The 18,803-nt window shown below is 37.8% G+C and overlaps 1 protein-coding gene across 1 annotated transcript; it reads left to right on the top strand.

Moving 5' to 3' along the window:
• Window positions 1-9,084: 9,084 nt before the first annotated feature.
• Window positions 9,085-14,115, top strand: LOC129571181 (uncharacterized; the record flags this gene model as incomplete). Its single annotated transcript, XM_055450946.1, has 2 exons — window positions 9,085-9,985; window positions 10,322-14,115. Coding segments are annotated over exons 1-2 (4,695 nt in total), but the record flags the coding sequence as incomplete, so codon positions are not given.
• Window positions 14,116-18,803: the final 4,688 nt, after the last annotated feature.

Genomic DNA, 18,803 nt, shown 5'->3' on the forward strand with positions numbered 1-18,803 from the left:
GATCTACAGCGTCAAACCTAACCGAGTTTGTGTACTACGCCCAGAGTGGCCTGAAAATTAGAGCTCAAGTTGATGTCCTGTACAGTACACGGACTTAACGAAAGCTTTTGATCGAGTTGATCAAAGCATTTTGATTCAAAAATTGAGGTCATTCAATCTGCCTCAAAATTTGCTGACATGGCTTGAATCGTACCTGGAAAATCGCGTTCAATTCGTCAAGCATGGAGCAAGTGAGTCGAACGATTTTACAGCGTCGTCGACCTGACGCAACAAGGGCAAGGCACAGTCGGCTAATTCCAGACTGAGCGATATGTCTTGACCGCATTGACATTTAGAAATAATGCTAAAAAACAAGAACGGCTGTGCCAACCAAACAATGTACGGAACAAAAACACAACGATTTTATGTAGCGGGAGTGAGATAAACCCAAGGCCGTAGCCAGTTCGGAACGTCCGGGGGCGCTCATGGGCGCTCGCAAAAACAACAGTTATGACAACTAAAACGGCAGAACTTGAAACAAACGATTCATATACAAATTAACATTGCTAATGGCGCGACAATACTACAATCGATTCAAACGGACAGAAAATTCATTTAAAATTGCCATCGTTTCCTTTTTCAAACTATTGGCTTCACTTAGTTTTCAAAGATTTGATTGCTACCATTGTGTTTTTTTCGTCAAATAATATTTTCCCGCTTAATGTCAAAACTTTGATACAATTCGAGGAATATTTCTGAACGTACATATATTTTGAAGCGTTCTTCAAATAGGGAAAGGCGCTTGTGAATCGTTAGAGGGCGCTCGGCGCCCTTTCGCGCCCCCGTGGCTACGGCTCTGGATAAACCTATTTGCGCATAAAGCCGTCGCGCGCTTCTCTTTCGCTTTGCTTCATCTCATCCACATGCGATACACTCATTAAATGAGTGCGATTTTTTTTTCAGCATATTCACCAATATTTAAATGTATGGCGCTGTTCATTTTATAAATTCAATGCTGCAATGAAATGAGCGACGAAAATGAACGCAGTTGGTGTGTTTATGTTTATATTCCATTTCAATCCGAATGATTATAAATGAGAAAGTGAGACGCACACACAACATCTTTCAGATTCAAATGCCAACCAATACATATAAACGCACAGCTTGCTCCTTGCAATCGCAAGTCGGTTGCTTGTCATTCGTTCGAAATGTCATTGCATGTCTCTTTACAGCATTATAGAGTGAGTAGCATGACTATATGTTACAAGGCGCAGAATTGCCAACAACTGTCAATGCGGTCAAGACATATCGCTCAGACTGTACAAACACGAAAAGATCAGGTTTTTCACGACTGTTGGAGTCGTTTTCCTGCAAACAAAGTATTCAGCCAGTTTTTGGCGGTGTAAATAAAATAAATTATTCAGAATAGTTTTTTCTACAAATCTTCAAAAAAGATTTCAATCGGCGATAAAGTAGAGTGAAACTGGATACTGGAGATTTTGCATTGACGTTTCCGACTGTAAACATGACAACAATTCATATGCGTGTGCTGTCAAAGTCACTTTGTCATGCGTCATTCACATTAATGCTTTGACTGATTGTGGTGAACAGTGGTGAGATTGGAAACGCCATACATTTTATATACATTATTTGTTTGGGAATTATATTCATTTATTTTCTTTTATTGTTGATATTCGGGCTCTGCAAAGCCCGCTTCATCCACGATTTGTTTTTCAAAGAAATATTTCGAAAAAATCGTGAGTTTGCACTGTCAACACTTGCGTGGTTTTTCATATGATTTTGAAGTCATCGAATATTGCTACCCGTTCAAACATTCAATGAACTTGCTACACCAAGTGATAGTTTAGTTCATTGCTGACGTTTTTCTATCCGCCATAAGTTTTTATATGTGTGTACATCAAAATGTCAAAGTTGTCAAGAATGCAACCGTTCTCCTCGTTCTTTTCTATAAATTTAAATTTACGTTGTTTCACAGACAATAAGGCGATAATTAGTTGTGAAATATTGACGCTTAGAATGCGAGTCGCGAACTATTTGGGGCAATCACAGAGAATCTCGGGTTCATTTCAACCACTGTAATTGCTTTCGGTTGATACGAATGAAGTTCAGTCAGCTTTTGTGCACACTTCCAACCCATTATATTCAGCCTTTTTTGTTGTTAATGCACACTAGAATATTGCCATTAGACCCACTGAGAAGTGATCCGGATATTCAGCGCATTTCGAGGACCTTGAATAAAACTTGTCATTATTTCGAGAACAACTGTTTGTCAAAAATTGAATTTCAATTGAAAATCGATCTGAATGAAGTCAAAACGTCGTTTCTTCTTCAATTCAATTATTCTTTTATCAGAAGAAATCAACAACAATTGAAACCTAATTCCACAGAGTTTTTTCCGAATTGAACAAAAACATTCAAAGTTCCAGTCATTTAAATTTGCCGCTAACTCGCTTCTGTCATTCGATCTGTCTCTTCTGTCGCTCTTGCTTCGCGCGCATTTCTCCAATTTTAAATCTCGCACTGCGCATGCCCAAGCATTCCCCGCCGGCGCAAAAATTCGCTATATAAGGCAGCGCAATGCCGTACAAAAGTAGTCATTTGCAAACTTACTAGCGGCGCGAATACCGAAAGGGAAAGTGAGCAAGAGCGAGACTAGAGATAGAGCGAATAGCATTAGCAAAAGCATCTTGGAATCGGCAAAAAGTAAACATTTCTCTGCATTATTACATTCATTTTTTATTATAAGGGAAGGTGGAGAAATTCGGAACGTGGGGAAATTCGGAACACCACCAAATTTCGCTGCAAATGAATGGTTTGAGAAATGCGAACAAACGTCATCGTTTTCTCTTAACAAAACCTCATATTTCCATTAGCAGCCGACGCGTGTGCACGTACTGATAGCTCTGTGCGACATCGATATGAAATCGAGTTGTGAAAATTTAATATTGAGAATGCCTGTCTGCATTGATTTCACAACATTTTTCCAAGAACCAACTCAGATGAATATGTTCATAATTATCGTACACTCACAAAAGGAATTTTGCATGAAAATTCATTGATGCCCGTTGTAAGTGGTTCGGATTTAATTAAATCCAAAAATTTAATTTTCAACTTTGCGAAAACAGCCAAAAAATGAAAGCTGATTGGGTAGGACGTAAAATTTGGGCGAAAACAAGAAAAACTGGTCTTTTGAGTACACCCGATAAGCCTTATGGGGCCTTGAAATCATGATTTTTCCGAATTTCGTTAAATCCTAAAGATTTAACTTTCAAGTGCGGGATTTAAGCATTTTTCACGCAAAATCATGTTGCAATTAAGTCAAAAATTGTTGAAAATGACCAAAGAATTCTAAATCAGCAAAAAATTCAACCACTTTGTATGTTTTTTGAGTCCAAATATGCAAAAATATCATTTTTCGTATATTCTCAACATTTAATTTTCAAATGCGGGATTTAAGAATTTTTCACGTTAAACAGTGAGTCAAATAAGGCAAAAGTTGTGGAAAATGGTCCGAAAAATCTAAATCAGTAATAAAAATCAAGCACTTTTGACCATATTTGGGTTCAAATAGGCAAGAATATCAGTTTACGGAAACCCTCAGTGTTTCACTTCCACATAATGGTGAATTTTTTTGGGAAATCTCGTTTTTCGACAGTCTGCCCAACTGCCCATCCAAAACTTCTAGCCAGCTTCAAATCAAGCGCCGAAAGCCATATCTGTGGCTTGTTTATGGGAATTTCAGGTCAGCACAAGATTTAGATAGGTAAATGAGTTTTTTATGAAACCATGAAAGTAAAATCCCAATAGAAATCCCATTCGTGATATTCCAAACGTCATGAAACTTTCTGAATCTTTTTTTTTTACCAAAAAACTCAATCCCTGAAATTTTGAAGCCAATCGAAAGCGATTTACGGGTACCTCCCATACCAATTTTCTTATTTTCTTCATAAAATTGGCCAAACTTTGTCGAAAAACGAAGTTTCCCAAAAAAATTCACCATTATGTGAAAGTGAAACACTGAGGGTTTCTGGCATAATTAGAGGTGTCAATCGAATGAATTTCGAAAAAAAATTTTTGTTCGAAATTGTTCGAAACGTACCCAAAAAAATTTTCTGGTCGAAATTCGGAAAAAAAAATTGTTCGAAATTTGTTCGATTGACACCTCTAGGCATAATCCAAAGTGTGAATAAATGGGGCAACATTGTTGACAGCGCCACGTCAAAGCGGTTGCCCGATCAACTACAGTCAGTCGTAATGCGAAGTGGCACAAGCATGTCCCATTTTCTGCATTCAATCTTCGCATTCATACGCATGTACAGCTGTCACTTTATTAACCTATTTTTTTATTAACATATTAATAATTATTAGTAGGGGGGTAATTCGCGCCACTTTTTTTCCTAATTTTATATTTCCATGAAAATTGAAAAAAAATCAGGAATGTTTGGTATCATTTTATAGCTTGTCCATTTACCTAACTTTTATAGAAGAAATGTTTTTGGTTTGATCCCCTTTGGGGTCCGATATAGCCCTTGGGCGAAATCCAAAATGGCCGGGCTATTCGCCCCACCACACGGGGCTTAGTGTTGGCTTCGAACGTTCGTTCGACCGTTCGACAATATAAAAAAAAATTGTTTTGTTCGTTCGTTCGTTCGAAAGTTTTGTAAAAAATTATTTTGATCGTTCGTTCGTTCGAAAAGTTGAAAATTAATTTTTTTGCTCGTTCGTTCGTTCGAAAATTATGAAAAAAAAATTTGTTCGTTCGTTCGTTCGGAAATTGCTATTTTCGACCGTTGGGATTTTTATATTTGAAATACATAGGAAGCAAATACAATTTTGATTTCTTTGGGTAAGACTGAAGGTACAACGTAATTACCGGTGTTATTATTGAGTAATACCACTGGTAATAATTATTATCGATCTTATTACCGATTAATAACTAAGATGATAGTTATTACCGATTATTACCGTTAATTACTTAATTAAACTTTGTACTTAAGCTTAAGTATGTACTTAACGTACTTAACGTACTTGACGTACATACTTAAGCTTAAGTACAAAGTTTAATTAAGTAATTAACGGTAATAATCGGTAATAAATATCATCTTAGTAATTACTTATTAATCGGTAATAATTATTACCAGTGGCATTACTCAATAATAACACCGGTAATTACGTTGTACCTTCAGTCTTACCCAAAGAATTCAAAATTGTATTTACTTCCTATGTATTTCAAATGTAAAAATCCCAACGGTCGAACATAGCAATTTCCGAACGAACGAACGAACGAACAAAATAATTTTTTACAAAACTTTCGAAAGAATGAACAAAACCATTTTTTTAAATGCTTTCGAAGGGTCGAAAAAGTGTTCGAAAGTGTTCGACGGCCAACACTAACGCCTATTCACGCCGTCCGCATTTTATAAGTTTATCTTTGAGAAATTGTTTATTTTATGATTTAATTATTTTCAGACATTCGAATATAAACAATTTCAACCATTGGTTGGTTGATTTGAACATTTCATGACTCTCAAAAAATAAAAGAAAATTAGTACCTAAAAGTGATAAAACGTACCCATTAAATGGTAACAATTTTGAACGTATATCAGTCAAAATTGGGTATTTTTGAGGTCTGAAACTTTCTGTCGATAGGAATAGTGCGGCACTATTAGTGCGCGAATTACCCCCTAGTCCCCTATGGTAAATTTTCGGTTATTAATATGGTGTAGATTTTATTAAAATGTTAATAACGATATTTTATTAGAATTTTAATAAAATCGACAATTTTTTTTATTAGAATTTTAATAAAATGTGCTTATTAATATGGTGCCGATTTTATTAGAATTCTAATAAATTCGACAACATATTGGATTTTATCCGATTTTATCAACGGACGACATCATGTTCACATCAAAGTCAATTCATAAACGCTGTGTTGAATTGATTAAGATATTCATTTATCACGACAAAATCTCAAAGAAAAACGAGTCTGGAAATATTCGACATGTTTTTTGTATGAAACTTTTCTTCGCAATTTTTTTGAAAAGTTTTTTTCTTTATTATTATTGTTCTGCACCATACAGCGTTTCTTCGCCAGAGGTGGTTTATTTAGCATAAATAAATCATCTTTTTATATCTACAATATGGGATAATTCATTCTAATTGACTTCATTCTCTCCAAATTCTGTTTCTCTTAAAATATTCAGCTACTCTATGTTTGATAGTATTTGTACTTGTGTTAAAATCAATTAAATAAGTATCACAATTCGAAATAGTAGTAATATTACATTCATCTGGTAAATTAGGCGGTTTGATAGGAACAAAGTATTTATAAAATTCATTGTACGTACTCAACATATAAATGATAGGTTCAGATTTGGAATAGCTATTGTGATTAATCGATAATGATAGGAAATTTGAGTTTCTTGTCCAATGTCGCGGTGTTTTAAAACTTATTTTGCTCAAAATGTATTTCGATGAAGTATTTCCACATATCACATTGTGGACAAGTGATATTTGTGCTATCTTTCTCCGCTCTTCCAGCGTAATCATTTGTAATTCAAGCAGTCGGCATTCGTACGGTGGTTTCCTGAATCTGTGTGCCCATTTCATTTTGCGTAGTGCAAACAATAAAAACTACTTCTGGGTAGATCAAACTGTGCTTTTGACCGGCGAAAGATAGCGGTGGCGCCTATTCGCAATTTGCGGAATTTTTAAGAACTATCAATACTTGTTGTTGTTGTCATGAATTTCGCAACAACAAGAAGTATTGATAGTTCATTAAGTTGCCGCAGATCCTATTTAGGCGCTACCACTATTCACTGTCACGTCAAATACATTGGTTCTTATGGGAGAGAAGCACAGGTTGGGATAGATTCAACTCTTGCAATTTTTTCAGCGGTGTATGGATTCCAAATTTGGGAAGCATATTCCACAATCGACAATACAAATGTGAAAAACAATTTCTTTATGGTCCATGGATCATCAAATTCATATCCAAATCGTTTAATCCATGCTAAACCTGATTTCACTTTGGCTGTAATATACTCAATGTGTTCCGAATGGAACAAATAATGTTAAAATAACTAATTTTCTTTCTGCATTTGAATTTACCGCGCATTCGCTTTTGCTACTCTCGCTTGTCACTATTCTCGCGCCTTTTCTTTTCCCCTGCTGTAAATCGCGCGCATAGAGACTAGAGATTAGCGACTAGCGCAAAGCGAAAGCAAAATCGAAATCGAAATCAATCAGGAAGAGTAAGCATTAGCGTCAATTTTGTTATTATTTTTGTTAGTTTTTTACTTTCTTTTGTTTTTATTATTTAAATTACAGTGAATTCAATAAAACAACAGAGTTTTTCTTGTTATTTAAAAACAAAACGAACTTCTTTTCATTTGGTTTAGTGAATTCACTTCATGGTCCTTCGACTGTTGCGAAAACCGCAAAAAGAGCACAGCGTTTTATCGAACTATTCGGATCGGATAGCGAGACAGACACCATAGTGAAGCAAGTAGAGAAGCGTATAGCGGCAGAAATTGAAAAAGAACTGCGTGAGGCAAACACAAGCGACAGCGACAGCGAAAAAGCAAACGAAAATCACTGTGTGTCATTGCTACAATATCCATTGGAGTTATCGCCAATAAAATTCGGAAAAAGAAGTTACAGTCTACCCATCAACATCGAATCTTTTTTCGTTCCACCGCTGTTAACGCCAATCAAAGACACACCATTCAAATTGCGGTCAGTGAACCATCGCTACGATCTCGTCTTGCACAGCAAACAAACGAATGAAAAAACAAGCGAATGGTGCAATAACAACTCACCAAAACGCAAGCAACGAACAGCTGTGAGAGAGAGAGAGCAAAGTGAACACCGACCAAAGGTCATCGAAAATCATCCAGTGCCATCACAAGCCAACACACGCTCATCACCCAAACGTCGCACAAACCCATTCGCTCTCACTCACACTACAAACGAAAAACGCACGCACACAAACGAAGGGCAACGCACGCACACCAATCCATTCCGAAACAAGCGACGCACACACACCTCGGTAAAGGAACGGCTTGGTCTGACGTTCAGCCGCCACGCACACACTGACGCAAACCGTCGCACTAACACCACAGCAACCACACAACCACAAACAAAGAGCAACTACGTTGGTAGTAGTCTACAGGTTTCGTTTGACAACGACAAATTCAGCAAATCACCATCCAACGCTGAACAAAACGAAATCGATTGTGTTGACGGACTAGATTGCGTTGATAGCGAAACGAACGTGATCGAGTTGAAAAACAAAAACGTTCCGGCTGGTGTCCATTTAGCAATCGTTGTGGATAAAAACAAAAAATTCACCAAGAACGCATTGAAACGAATTACTCGAAATTTATTATCTGAAATATAATTTGTTTTGCATTTCTCTTTTTTGCACGCATATGCCACACATTACCAAATCTGTATTTGCACCTTACACATACATTGTACATACACATTCAGCATTTTGAATTGCATACTTTTAGGCAAAAAGAAAATGTAAACATTTTTATCGCATCACTGAGAACAAATCGCAATATTTCGCTTCGGAAATAGCATTTAACACATAGCATAACAAACAAAGAAAAATCGTGATATTTAAACAGCATCTAAAATTAAACTGAGTTCAATTTTGATGGCGCATTGAATGTGATTGATTACAATCGAAATTGAATCTTATTTAAAATAAAAACTGAAAACTCACACTGTGAGAATAAAAACAACGCATTTTCTTTTACATCGCAACCATTTCTTTTTACATCGCAACCATTTTAGCATCAAATTAACAGCATTTTCTCGCATTTTCGCAAACCTTTATGAGCAAAATCGCAATAAGATAGAAATTTAGCATAGCAAATCATCATTCACTTGCATTTTACAGCCATTTAAGCAACTCGCATCACTCCTTAGCATCAAAACCATCGCATCGCATGAAAATTCTTGAACAAATACCAACGCATGATATTGATTTAAATCACTCAACTGCATATCGCTTGAAAAACTGAATTTACTTTCACGAATTGGCAAAAGGTAACATTCTTTTAACAAGTGAAAATGGCTGAGCTAACAAAACCATATAAAAAATTATTGCAAAAACGCGACAATCTTGTACGTGCAATCTTAACTCATGAATCAAAAATAAAAGACGGTGTCACGCCGTTGGCAGCCGCTACAAGATTAATTCAACTGGATGGTTCATTCGAAAAATATAAAGAATTGTGGGAAAAACTGGAAGAGGAAAATGAATTTGACTTAAATCATTTCGAGGTAGACAATGAAATAGTAACAGAATCCTACATCAATACTGTTACAATGATAAAATCAATAATCAAAGATCACTCGCAAAATGAAATGATGTCATTAAACTCAACATTAGCTACCCAATGTAACAACAGCGCCCCCGAAATTAAATTGCCCACAATTTCTATTCCGAAATTCGATGGCAAGGAGTTAGAATGGACCACATTCTACGACACCTTCTCATCTTTAGTCGATCAAAACCCTAATATACCGAAAATAAGCAAAATGCACTACTTGCGCGATAGTCTAAAGGGTGAAGCGTTTCAAGCGATTTGCAAACTCCCAGCTTCCGATGCAAATTATGACATTGCATGGAAAGTGCTGTTAGAACAGTACCATAACACACGTGCAATTGTGAACGATTGCTTGAAGTCATTCGTGTTTCAAGAGCAAATTCAACATCGTAATGCTGGCAGTATGCGTAAATTGATCGACACAACGAAAACATCTTTACAATGCATTGAATCGCTCGACGTGAGCATTGAGGAGTGGGATCCTTTTATCGTGTACATCTTGCAAACGAAGTTAGACAAAGAAACAGCAATTGACTGGGAGAAGAAACTGGGAGGCTCAAAGGAAATTCCAACATATGTTACAATGCTTGACTTTCTGGAAACGCAACATCGAATATTGAAAACGCCGACAGGGTTGCCTGGTAGCTCGCAACCTATGACACAAAAAATACACTCCACAATAATGTCAAAGTTCGGCAACAAGAAAGATGTATGTGAAGTTTGCAAGGGCGAGCATTATGTTTTGTTTTGTGACACGTTTAACGCATGGAACGTCACCCAAAGAAAGCAATTTGTTATAGAAAAAGGTCTTTGCGACGTGTGCTTGAAAAAACATGAAATTGAACATTGTAAGTCCAAGTTTCGCTGCAAAAAATGCAATGGTCTCCACAGCACAAAGTTACATGAAGAAGTCGCAACAACAAGCCAACGCGTGAGTGCTGTCAATGATTTATCTATGCCCAATCAAAAATTATTAGCAACCGCCATTGTGAAAGTGCAAGATAAATCTGGAGTCTATCATTTATTCCGTGCGTTGATCGATCAAGGGTCACAGGGAATTGTTGTGTCCGAAAGAGCCGTTCAAATTCTACGTCTTCCACGCAAGAAGGCAAATGTCCCATTGCTCGGAATTGATGATAAACCACTCGGAAAAGCAACAAAATCAATCCGAATTCAAGTGCAATCTGCAGTAAACAGCGATTTCGTCATATCAATGGAAGCACTTGTAATGCGGTCAATCGTGTCAGCCGGCCCACAATTTGAAAAACACAATAAATGGAAACATTTGAACGGTTTGCAACTCGCAGATCCTGAGTATATGCAAGCAAATGCGGTTGACATTCTGTTTGGTGTGGACATTTACGGCATTATCGTTGAAAATGGTTTAAAGAAGGGCAAATTACACGAACCAGTAGCACAAAATTCGTCGTTCGGCTGGCTTGTATTCGGCGCTGCATGCAAAGCAAAAGAGTACAGCGTTCGCATCCATACAACTAGCTTGGCGAACACAAATGATAACGATGACAATGAAGATTTAAATATAGCATTGACACGTTTCTGGGAGAGTGAAGAAGTGAATTTGAAGCCAATCATGACCGAAGAACATGAGAAATGCGTAAAGTTGTGCAATGAAACGACGATTCGATTGCCAAGTGGCCAAGTGCAAGTGTCTCTCCCATTTAACATGGATCGCAATAATGAAAACTTTCTCGTTGACTCTCGTAAGATGGCATTACGACGTTTTTTTCACTTAGAAAAGAAATTTGAGAAAGATGCAACTTACTATGAACGATATAAAGCCGATATGTTGAATTATCTTGAGTGCAACCACATGAGCTTAAGCAAATCACCATCTAACGAGGGTTACTACGTGCCACATCATGCCGTAACTCGAGAAGAAAGCACCACAACGAAACAGCGCACTGTCTACGACGCATCAGCTAAAACTTCGAACGGGTTTTCTTTAAACGATCGTTGTTTGAACGGCCCCACCATACAGCCAGAACTATTCGATACGTTCATTCGTTGGCGCACAAATAAAATTGCTTTGGTTGCTGACGTGGAAAAAATGTATCGTCAAGTCTCGCTCGCCCCGGAAGATCGAAAATACCAAAAGATTCTTTGGAGATTTTCGAAAGAAGAGCCAATTCAAACCTATGAAATAAACTGCGTAATGTTTGGTGGCAAGTCTGCTCCGTTCTTGGCAATTAATGCAACTTTTTATCTCGCTGAGTGTGAAAAAGATAACTTTCCAAAGGCCGCAGAATGTATAAAAACATGTTTGTACGTCGATGATTGCATGAGCGGCAGCCATTCAGTCAAATCAGCAGTTGAACTGCAACGCGAGTTGAATGGTTTGTTTAAATCCGGCAACATGCGTCTTCGAAAATGGGCATCGAATAGCGAAGCGGCATTGGACGGCATTCCAAGTGAAGATCGAGCAATTAGCCAATCGTTAACCTTGAAAACCACCGACACAGTGAAAACTCTGGGCATGAAATGGACGCCTGCAACCGATTCATTGAGCTTCACAATCGACATGACTCGTTTATCATCTGAACCGCGAATTACCAAACGAAAGCTAGTTTCAGATGCGTCCAAACTTTATGATCCGTGCGGTTTGTTAGCTCCAATCACAATTAAAGCCAAAATGCTCATGCAAGCGACTTTCAAAGAAGGAATCGGTTGGGATGATTTTGTGTGCGATGCCATTCAAAATGAATGGAATGAATACAGAGTGGAACTGCCATTGATTAAACAATTGAAAATTAAGCGATGGCTCAGCATGACACCAAATTCAACAAAACAATTGCACGGATTCTGCGACGCTTCCGATAATGGACTTTCGGCTTGCGTTTATATAGTGCAAACATCGAATGAAATCACCACAGCATCACTCATATGCGCTAAAACTCGTGTTGCACCCATTGATCCAGTCGCAACACCTCGTTTAGAATTGTGTGGAGCTGTTCTATTGTCACATTTGGCCGCTCGCATTGAACATAATCTGAAGATTGACAAAAATAACGTGCATTTATGGACCGATTCGTCAGCTGTCTGGCATTGGTTGCAACATCATCCGTCACGCTTTCAGGTGTACATCGCTCATGGCGTGCTTGAAATTCAGAAGCTGTATCCAGCGAACCACTGGAAGCATGTTCGAACTCATGAAAACCCAGCAGATATCGCATCTCGGGGTGTTTCTGCACGTCACTTGCTCAACAATTCTCTTTGGTTTTCTGGACCAAAGTGGCTCTGCCTTGACAAAACTCAGTGGCCAAAAATCGATTTGCCATTGCCACAAGGCTTAAATTTAGAAAAAAAGCGCACGCGAATAAACATTGCTGTTCCACAATCAGCGCCATGCGAAATGGACTTCTTATTGCGATTTTCGAGTTTGCTTCGATTGCTTCGGGTTACGGCTCGCATATTTCGATTGGCTAAACACAGAAAGGGAGAGGCTGCCTCTTTGCCCGATTATGTAACGCCTGAGGAATTGGAGGAAGCAAAAATTGAATGGGTAAAATACATTCAAGCCCTATATTTTGCCAAAGAAATTCGCGATTTAAGAAAGAACGGATTCGTCGACGAAAAAAGTGCACTACGCTCGCTCAACCCGCAATTCAACGAAAACAAAATTCTCGTCGTCAATGGTCGATTACGGTATGCTCCGCTACCAGAACGACAAAGATGTCCGATGATTTTGCCAGCAAATAGCCATTTCACACAACTAGCAATAAATCGCGCCCATGCAACGTCGTTACACGGCACCATTCACCTGACTTTGGCTCGTGTTCGCCAAGAATTTTGGATCCTGAACGGTCGCAATCGTGTGAAAGCATTCGTCCACAAATGCGTTGTCTGCTTTCGACAAAAACCCAAGTCAATGACTCAATTGATGGCGCCATTACCTGCCATAAAAACAACTCCGTCTCGCGCATTTTTGCATTGTGGTCTGGATTTTGCGGGACCAATTCAAATAAAGAGCTCGAATAAACGAAATGCACCGACTGAGAAAGGTTATATTTGCGTGTTCGTGTGTATGGCCTCGAAAGCAGTCCATTTGGAACTCGTCGGTGACTTGAGTACCCAGAAGTTCATTTTGGCAATTCGTCGAATGATGGCGCGACGAGGAATGAGCACTGATTTTTATTGCGATCGAGGGACAAATTTTCAAGGTGCAAGCAACGAATTGCCTCGTCTTTTCTTGGATGCCAAAGCAACAACATCAACTGAAATCGCCCAATTATTCGCTTCCGATGGCATTCGATTCCATTTCAATCCCCCAAGCGCACCGAACTGGGGCGGACAATGGGAATCGTTCGTCAAGCTGACGAAACATCATTTGCGCCGAATGACCACCGCAGTTAAACTAACGTTCGAGGAAATGGCAACGCTTCTTGCTCAAATTGAATCATGCCTAAACTCGCGGCCTTTGTGTGCAATCACAACGGATATAAATGATTTGGAGCCACTCACGCCCGGTCATTTGTTGATTGGCGCTCCGCTTAATTTGATTCCAGAACCGAATTCACTATCACTAAAAGACAATACGCTCGACCGGTTCCAAGCCATACAAAAGGGCCTACAAACATTCTGGAAGCGCTTTTCAGAAGAATATTTGCACGCGCAACACCCCAGAAAGAAATGGCTCAAGCCAAATGAAGATGTCAACTGCGGCGACCTAGTAATCATCATCGAGGACAATCTACCGCCGGCAAAATGGATGATGGCCAGGATCATCGAACTTCACACTGGGACAGACGGCTACGTAAGGATGGCAACGGTAAAAACTCAAACTTCAACTTTTCAGCGCCCAATCGTCAAGCTTTGCAAACTTCCAATCAACGAAAAGATTAATTAAATTTATTGATAACATTGTAATTTAGATATTTGGCACCAATAAAGGAGATCTGTTTTCTCCACACTGTGCAGGGCCCCTTCAGTTTTAAGATTTAGTAGTTTTTTAGCTTTTTACTTAAGAATTTGCCTCCCCGGGAATATGTTCCGAATGGAACAAACAATGTTAAAATAACTCATTTTCTTTCTGCATTTGAATTTACCGCGCATTCGCTTTTGCTACTCTCGCTTGTCACTATTCTCGCGCCTTTTCTTTTCCCCTGCTGTAAACCGCGCATGCTCAAAACTTCTCCGCCGGCGCATTTCGCGCCAAATCTGCCTATAAAAGGCGAGCCGCGCCGACGAAGAGGATTCATTCCACTTGCAAAGAGAATAGAGAATAGAGACTAGCGACTAGCACAAGCGAAAGCAAAATCGAAATCGAAATCCAGCAGAAAGAGAATAGAGACTAGAGATTAGCGACTAGCGCAAAGCGAAAGCAAAATCGAAATCGAAATCAATCAGGAAGAGTAAGCATTAGCGTCAATTTTGTTATTATTTTTGTTAGTTTGTTACTTTCTTTTGTTTTTATTATTTAAATTACAGTGAATTCAATAAAACAACAGAGTTTTTCTTGTTATTTAAAAACAAAACGAACTTCTTTTCATTTGGTTTAGTGAATTCACTTCACAATGTGTGCATTAAAATTCAATTTATGTTCAAGTATTACCCCAAGATCACGTCAACTCGATCGATTTTTTCGTTGCCAATGGAATATTCGAAGTTAAATTTCAGGTGGCCACGATAAAAAGACACAAATTTGGTCTTAGATACATTTAGCTTTAGCTTGTTCCGGTTAAAGTATTCAATAAGCCTATTCAAGTCAGCTTGTAATTCCAAACAGTCATCATAATGTCTGATTTGTTTCCATAGGCGAGTGTAATCAGCAAACGACTGAAGTATTGAGTTTCTTATGCGTTTTGGTAAATCAATGATGAACAACAGAAACAATGTAGCACCAATCGGGTAACCCTGACCAGTTCCCGATGTAACTTCAATGGGGCTTGACATGTCATTATTCAATTTGACAATCTGTTGGCGACCATACAAATAAGATATGATCCACTTGAGTAATTGTTGATTCAGTCCCATAATATCCAATTTGCGTATTAGTAAATCAATATTGACCGAGTCAAAGGACTTCGCAACATCCAAGTAAATTGCATCAGTTTGTATTTGGTTTTTCATTCCTAAAATTGCACACGATGTAAATTCAGCCAAATTTGTAGTTGTAGATTTTCCCTTCACAAATCCATGTTGACTGTTATCAATAATATTCTCCATGTGATAATTAAGGTGTTTAGCAACGATGGAATCAAGCAACTTAAGTATTACACACTGCAGAGCTACGCCACGATAGTTTTCAACTTTAGCTTTAACACCGATTTTGTGAACTGGTTTTATAAATGATTTTCTCCAAATCTCAGGAACAACACCAGTCTCCAACGATTGCTTTAGCATGTGTGTGATGGGTTTTAATAGTGATGGCATACACTTTTTGATGAGAATATTTGGTAGGTCCTGACACCATGTTGCTTGGAAGGTTATTTATCGTATCCGTAACCAACTCCTCAGTGATGTTGATAGTTGGAAAATTAGCACACAGATTCTTAAGTAATGGTTCATCTTCAGAATAATTCTCATTTTTGCTGTAATCCGGTTCAGTGTACGCTTTGGCAAAATGCGTTGCAAAAAATTGCGCTATCTCACCTCTGTTACTACTTTTCTTATCTCCAAGAACCATTTCATTCGGAAGATCATCGTTCGTCTTTTTGGAACCATTCACGAATTCGAAAAACTTCTGTGGATCTTCGTTGATAAGGTTTTCCATTTCAAGTTTGTAGTTTCTATATGCCAAACGTGCGCTCTTTTTGTATTCTCTTCTCAATGTGGAGTGTTCTCTTTTGGCGTAGTTTTTTTCTTCAATAGTACGTCTTGATGCTATGTATTTGTACTGATTATTGACTCTATTCTTCAAATTGATAAGGTCATTATTAAACCATTTTGGGTGACTTGATAGCTTCTTCGTTTTCATCGCAACATTCGATGAAATTACTGAATCAATCAGTGCGTAGAACTTAGTGACATGTGAGTCTAAATCATCATCGGAAAACATTTCAATCCAATCAACGTCATTCAGCGACTCATTTATGGTATCGTAATTGGCATTCACAAAATCTCGGTAACTATAACTCGAAGTTGGATTTAATTGGTCACATTCCAAATTACTAATATTTATCTCATACGATATGTGATGTGACTCCTGGTTCAGCAGGTGATAATCATTTTTTGTACAGTTGACGAAATCAGTGCTGTTTGTCCAAACTACTTTTGTTTCATACAAAAAAAATGTCGAATATCTCCAGACTCATTTTACATCGAGATTTTGTCGTCTGGCAAAAACTGACATGAATTTTATATGAAACTTTTCAAGAAAATTGTGAAGAAAAGTTTCATACAAAAAACATGTCGAATATTTCCAGACTCGTTTTTCTTTGAGATTTTGTCGTGATAAATGAATGTCTTAATCTAAACGCTGTGTTGAATAGACTTTGATGTGAACATGATGTCGTCCGTTGATAAAATCGGATAAAATCCAATATGTTGTCGAATTTATTAGAATTCTAATAAAACCGGCACCATATTAATAAGCACATTTTATTAAAATTCTAATAAAAAAAATTGTCGATATATTAAAATTCTAATAAAATATCGTTAATAATATGTTATCGATTTAATTAGGATTCTAATAAAATCGACAACATATTAATAACCACATTTTATTATCATTTTAATAAAATCTACACCATATTAATAACTGAAAATTCACCATACTAATAATAATTATTAATATGTTAATAAATTGCACTATATTTATTAACGTTAATAAATATGGTGTTTCAAAAGTTTTATTGATTATTAAAATATGTTGTTTATTAACATATTAATAGAATACCGATTTTTGATAGCTGTATACGCGTGTGTATGCGGAAAATGGTTCAAGCTTATGCCACTTTGCGTTGCGATTGACGTATGCTTCTGATTGAAAAATAAACAAATTGAAGTTAACTAAAACCAAATGAAAAGTAGATTAAAAAAAAATTAGAAAACATATTTCTTGAAAGAGTACCTTTTCTACTTATATTTAGCAAAATTTAAAAAAAATATCATAGAGTTCGTTTCGCTGCAATAAGACTTTGAAATGGATTGTTCACAATTATTTTCTACTTTCATTCTGACCAAACAACAAAGTTGTTGCAGCAAAACAAAGACTATGATTTCTCTAAAACTTGGTTGAATATAAGTAGAAAGTATGCTTTATTAATTCTCATGCAAAACACATTCAAAGCAAAACTTGATTGGGATGATAATGTTACCGCTGATATTTAAGCCGAATGGAATAGCTACTAAGGAGAATTGCCATTGATTAAGCAGATGACAACTTTCATCGTTGGTTTCAAATCGAACAAGATTCTCTTGTTGAAATCCATGGATTTTGTGACGCTTCAAATGATGTATTCGCGGCAAATATTTATATTGTGAAAACGTCCAACGAAAAAACAACTTCATCACTTGTATGCGCGAAGACAAGAGTCGCCCCAATCGAACCAGTCTGCACGCCACGTTTAGAATTATGTGGTGCGGTCTTGTTGGCAAATTTAGCCTCGCGAATCCAAGAAAATTTGCAAATTCACAAAGAAAATGTTCATTAATGGACAGATTCTTCCGCTGTTTGGCATTGGATTCAAAACCATCCTTCTCGGTTTCAAGTGTATGTCGCGCATCGCATTCACGCAATACAACAACTTTTTCCTGCGAAACATTGGAGACATGTGCGCACACAAGAAAATCCGGCTGATATTGCGTCGCGCGGCGTTTCTGCCCGCCAACTATTGAACAATTCACTATGGTTTTCTGGTCCAAACTGGCTTACTCTTGATAGAACGCATTGGCCAAAAATTGATTTGCCACTTCCGCAAGGAGTGAATTTAGAAGAGAAACGCACACGAATAAATGCCACCATTACGCAATCTACTCCATGTGAAATGCCATTTTTGTTGAGATTTTCAAGCTTTATGCGCTTGCTTCGCATCAATGCTCGCTTATTTCGATGTGCCAAACGGCACAAAAAGGAAGATCTTGCATCTTTGCCCGATTATTTCACACCTGAGGAGTTGGATGAAGCGAAGATTGAATGGGTGAAATACATTCAATCGATACATTTTGCCAAAAAAATTCGTAACTTGCGCAAGAATGGAATCATCGACGAAAAAAGTGCGCTGCGTACGCTCAACCCACAGCTCAACGAGAATGGAATTTTGGTGGCCAACGGCCGATTACGGTATGCATCACTATAGTGGTTCTGGTATACCAGAAAGACAACGACACCCTATGATACTTCCAGCAAACAGCCATTTCACACAATTAGTCAAGCACCGGTTCGGACATAGAAATATGTTTACCTAGATGTTTTAAACTGTATAAATATGCAAAGCATAGACGCGTACGGACGACCGTGCGACGAACGTATCAACAGTGCCATCGTTGTTTGCTGTGTAC

This window comes from Sitodiplosis mosellana, unplaced genomic scaffold (genome assembly GCF_009176505.1).
Source record: "Sitodiplosis mosellana isolate CC-2019 unplaced genomic scaffold, AAFC_SMos_1.0 Smas_scaffold_1522, whole genome shotgun sequence".
NCBI classification, from domain to species: Eukaryota; Metazoa; Arthropoda; class Insecta; order Diptera; family Cecidomyiidae; genus Sitodiplosis; species Sitodiplosis mosellana.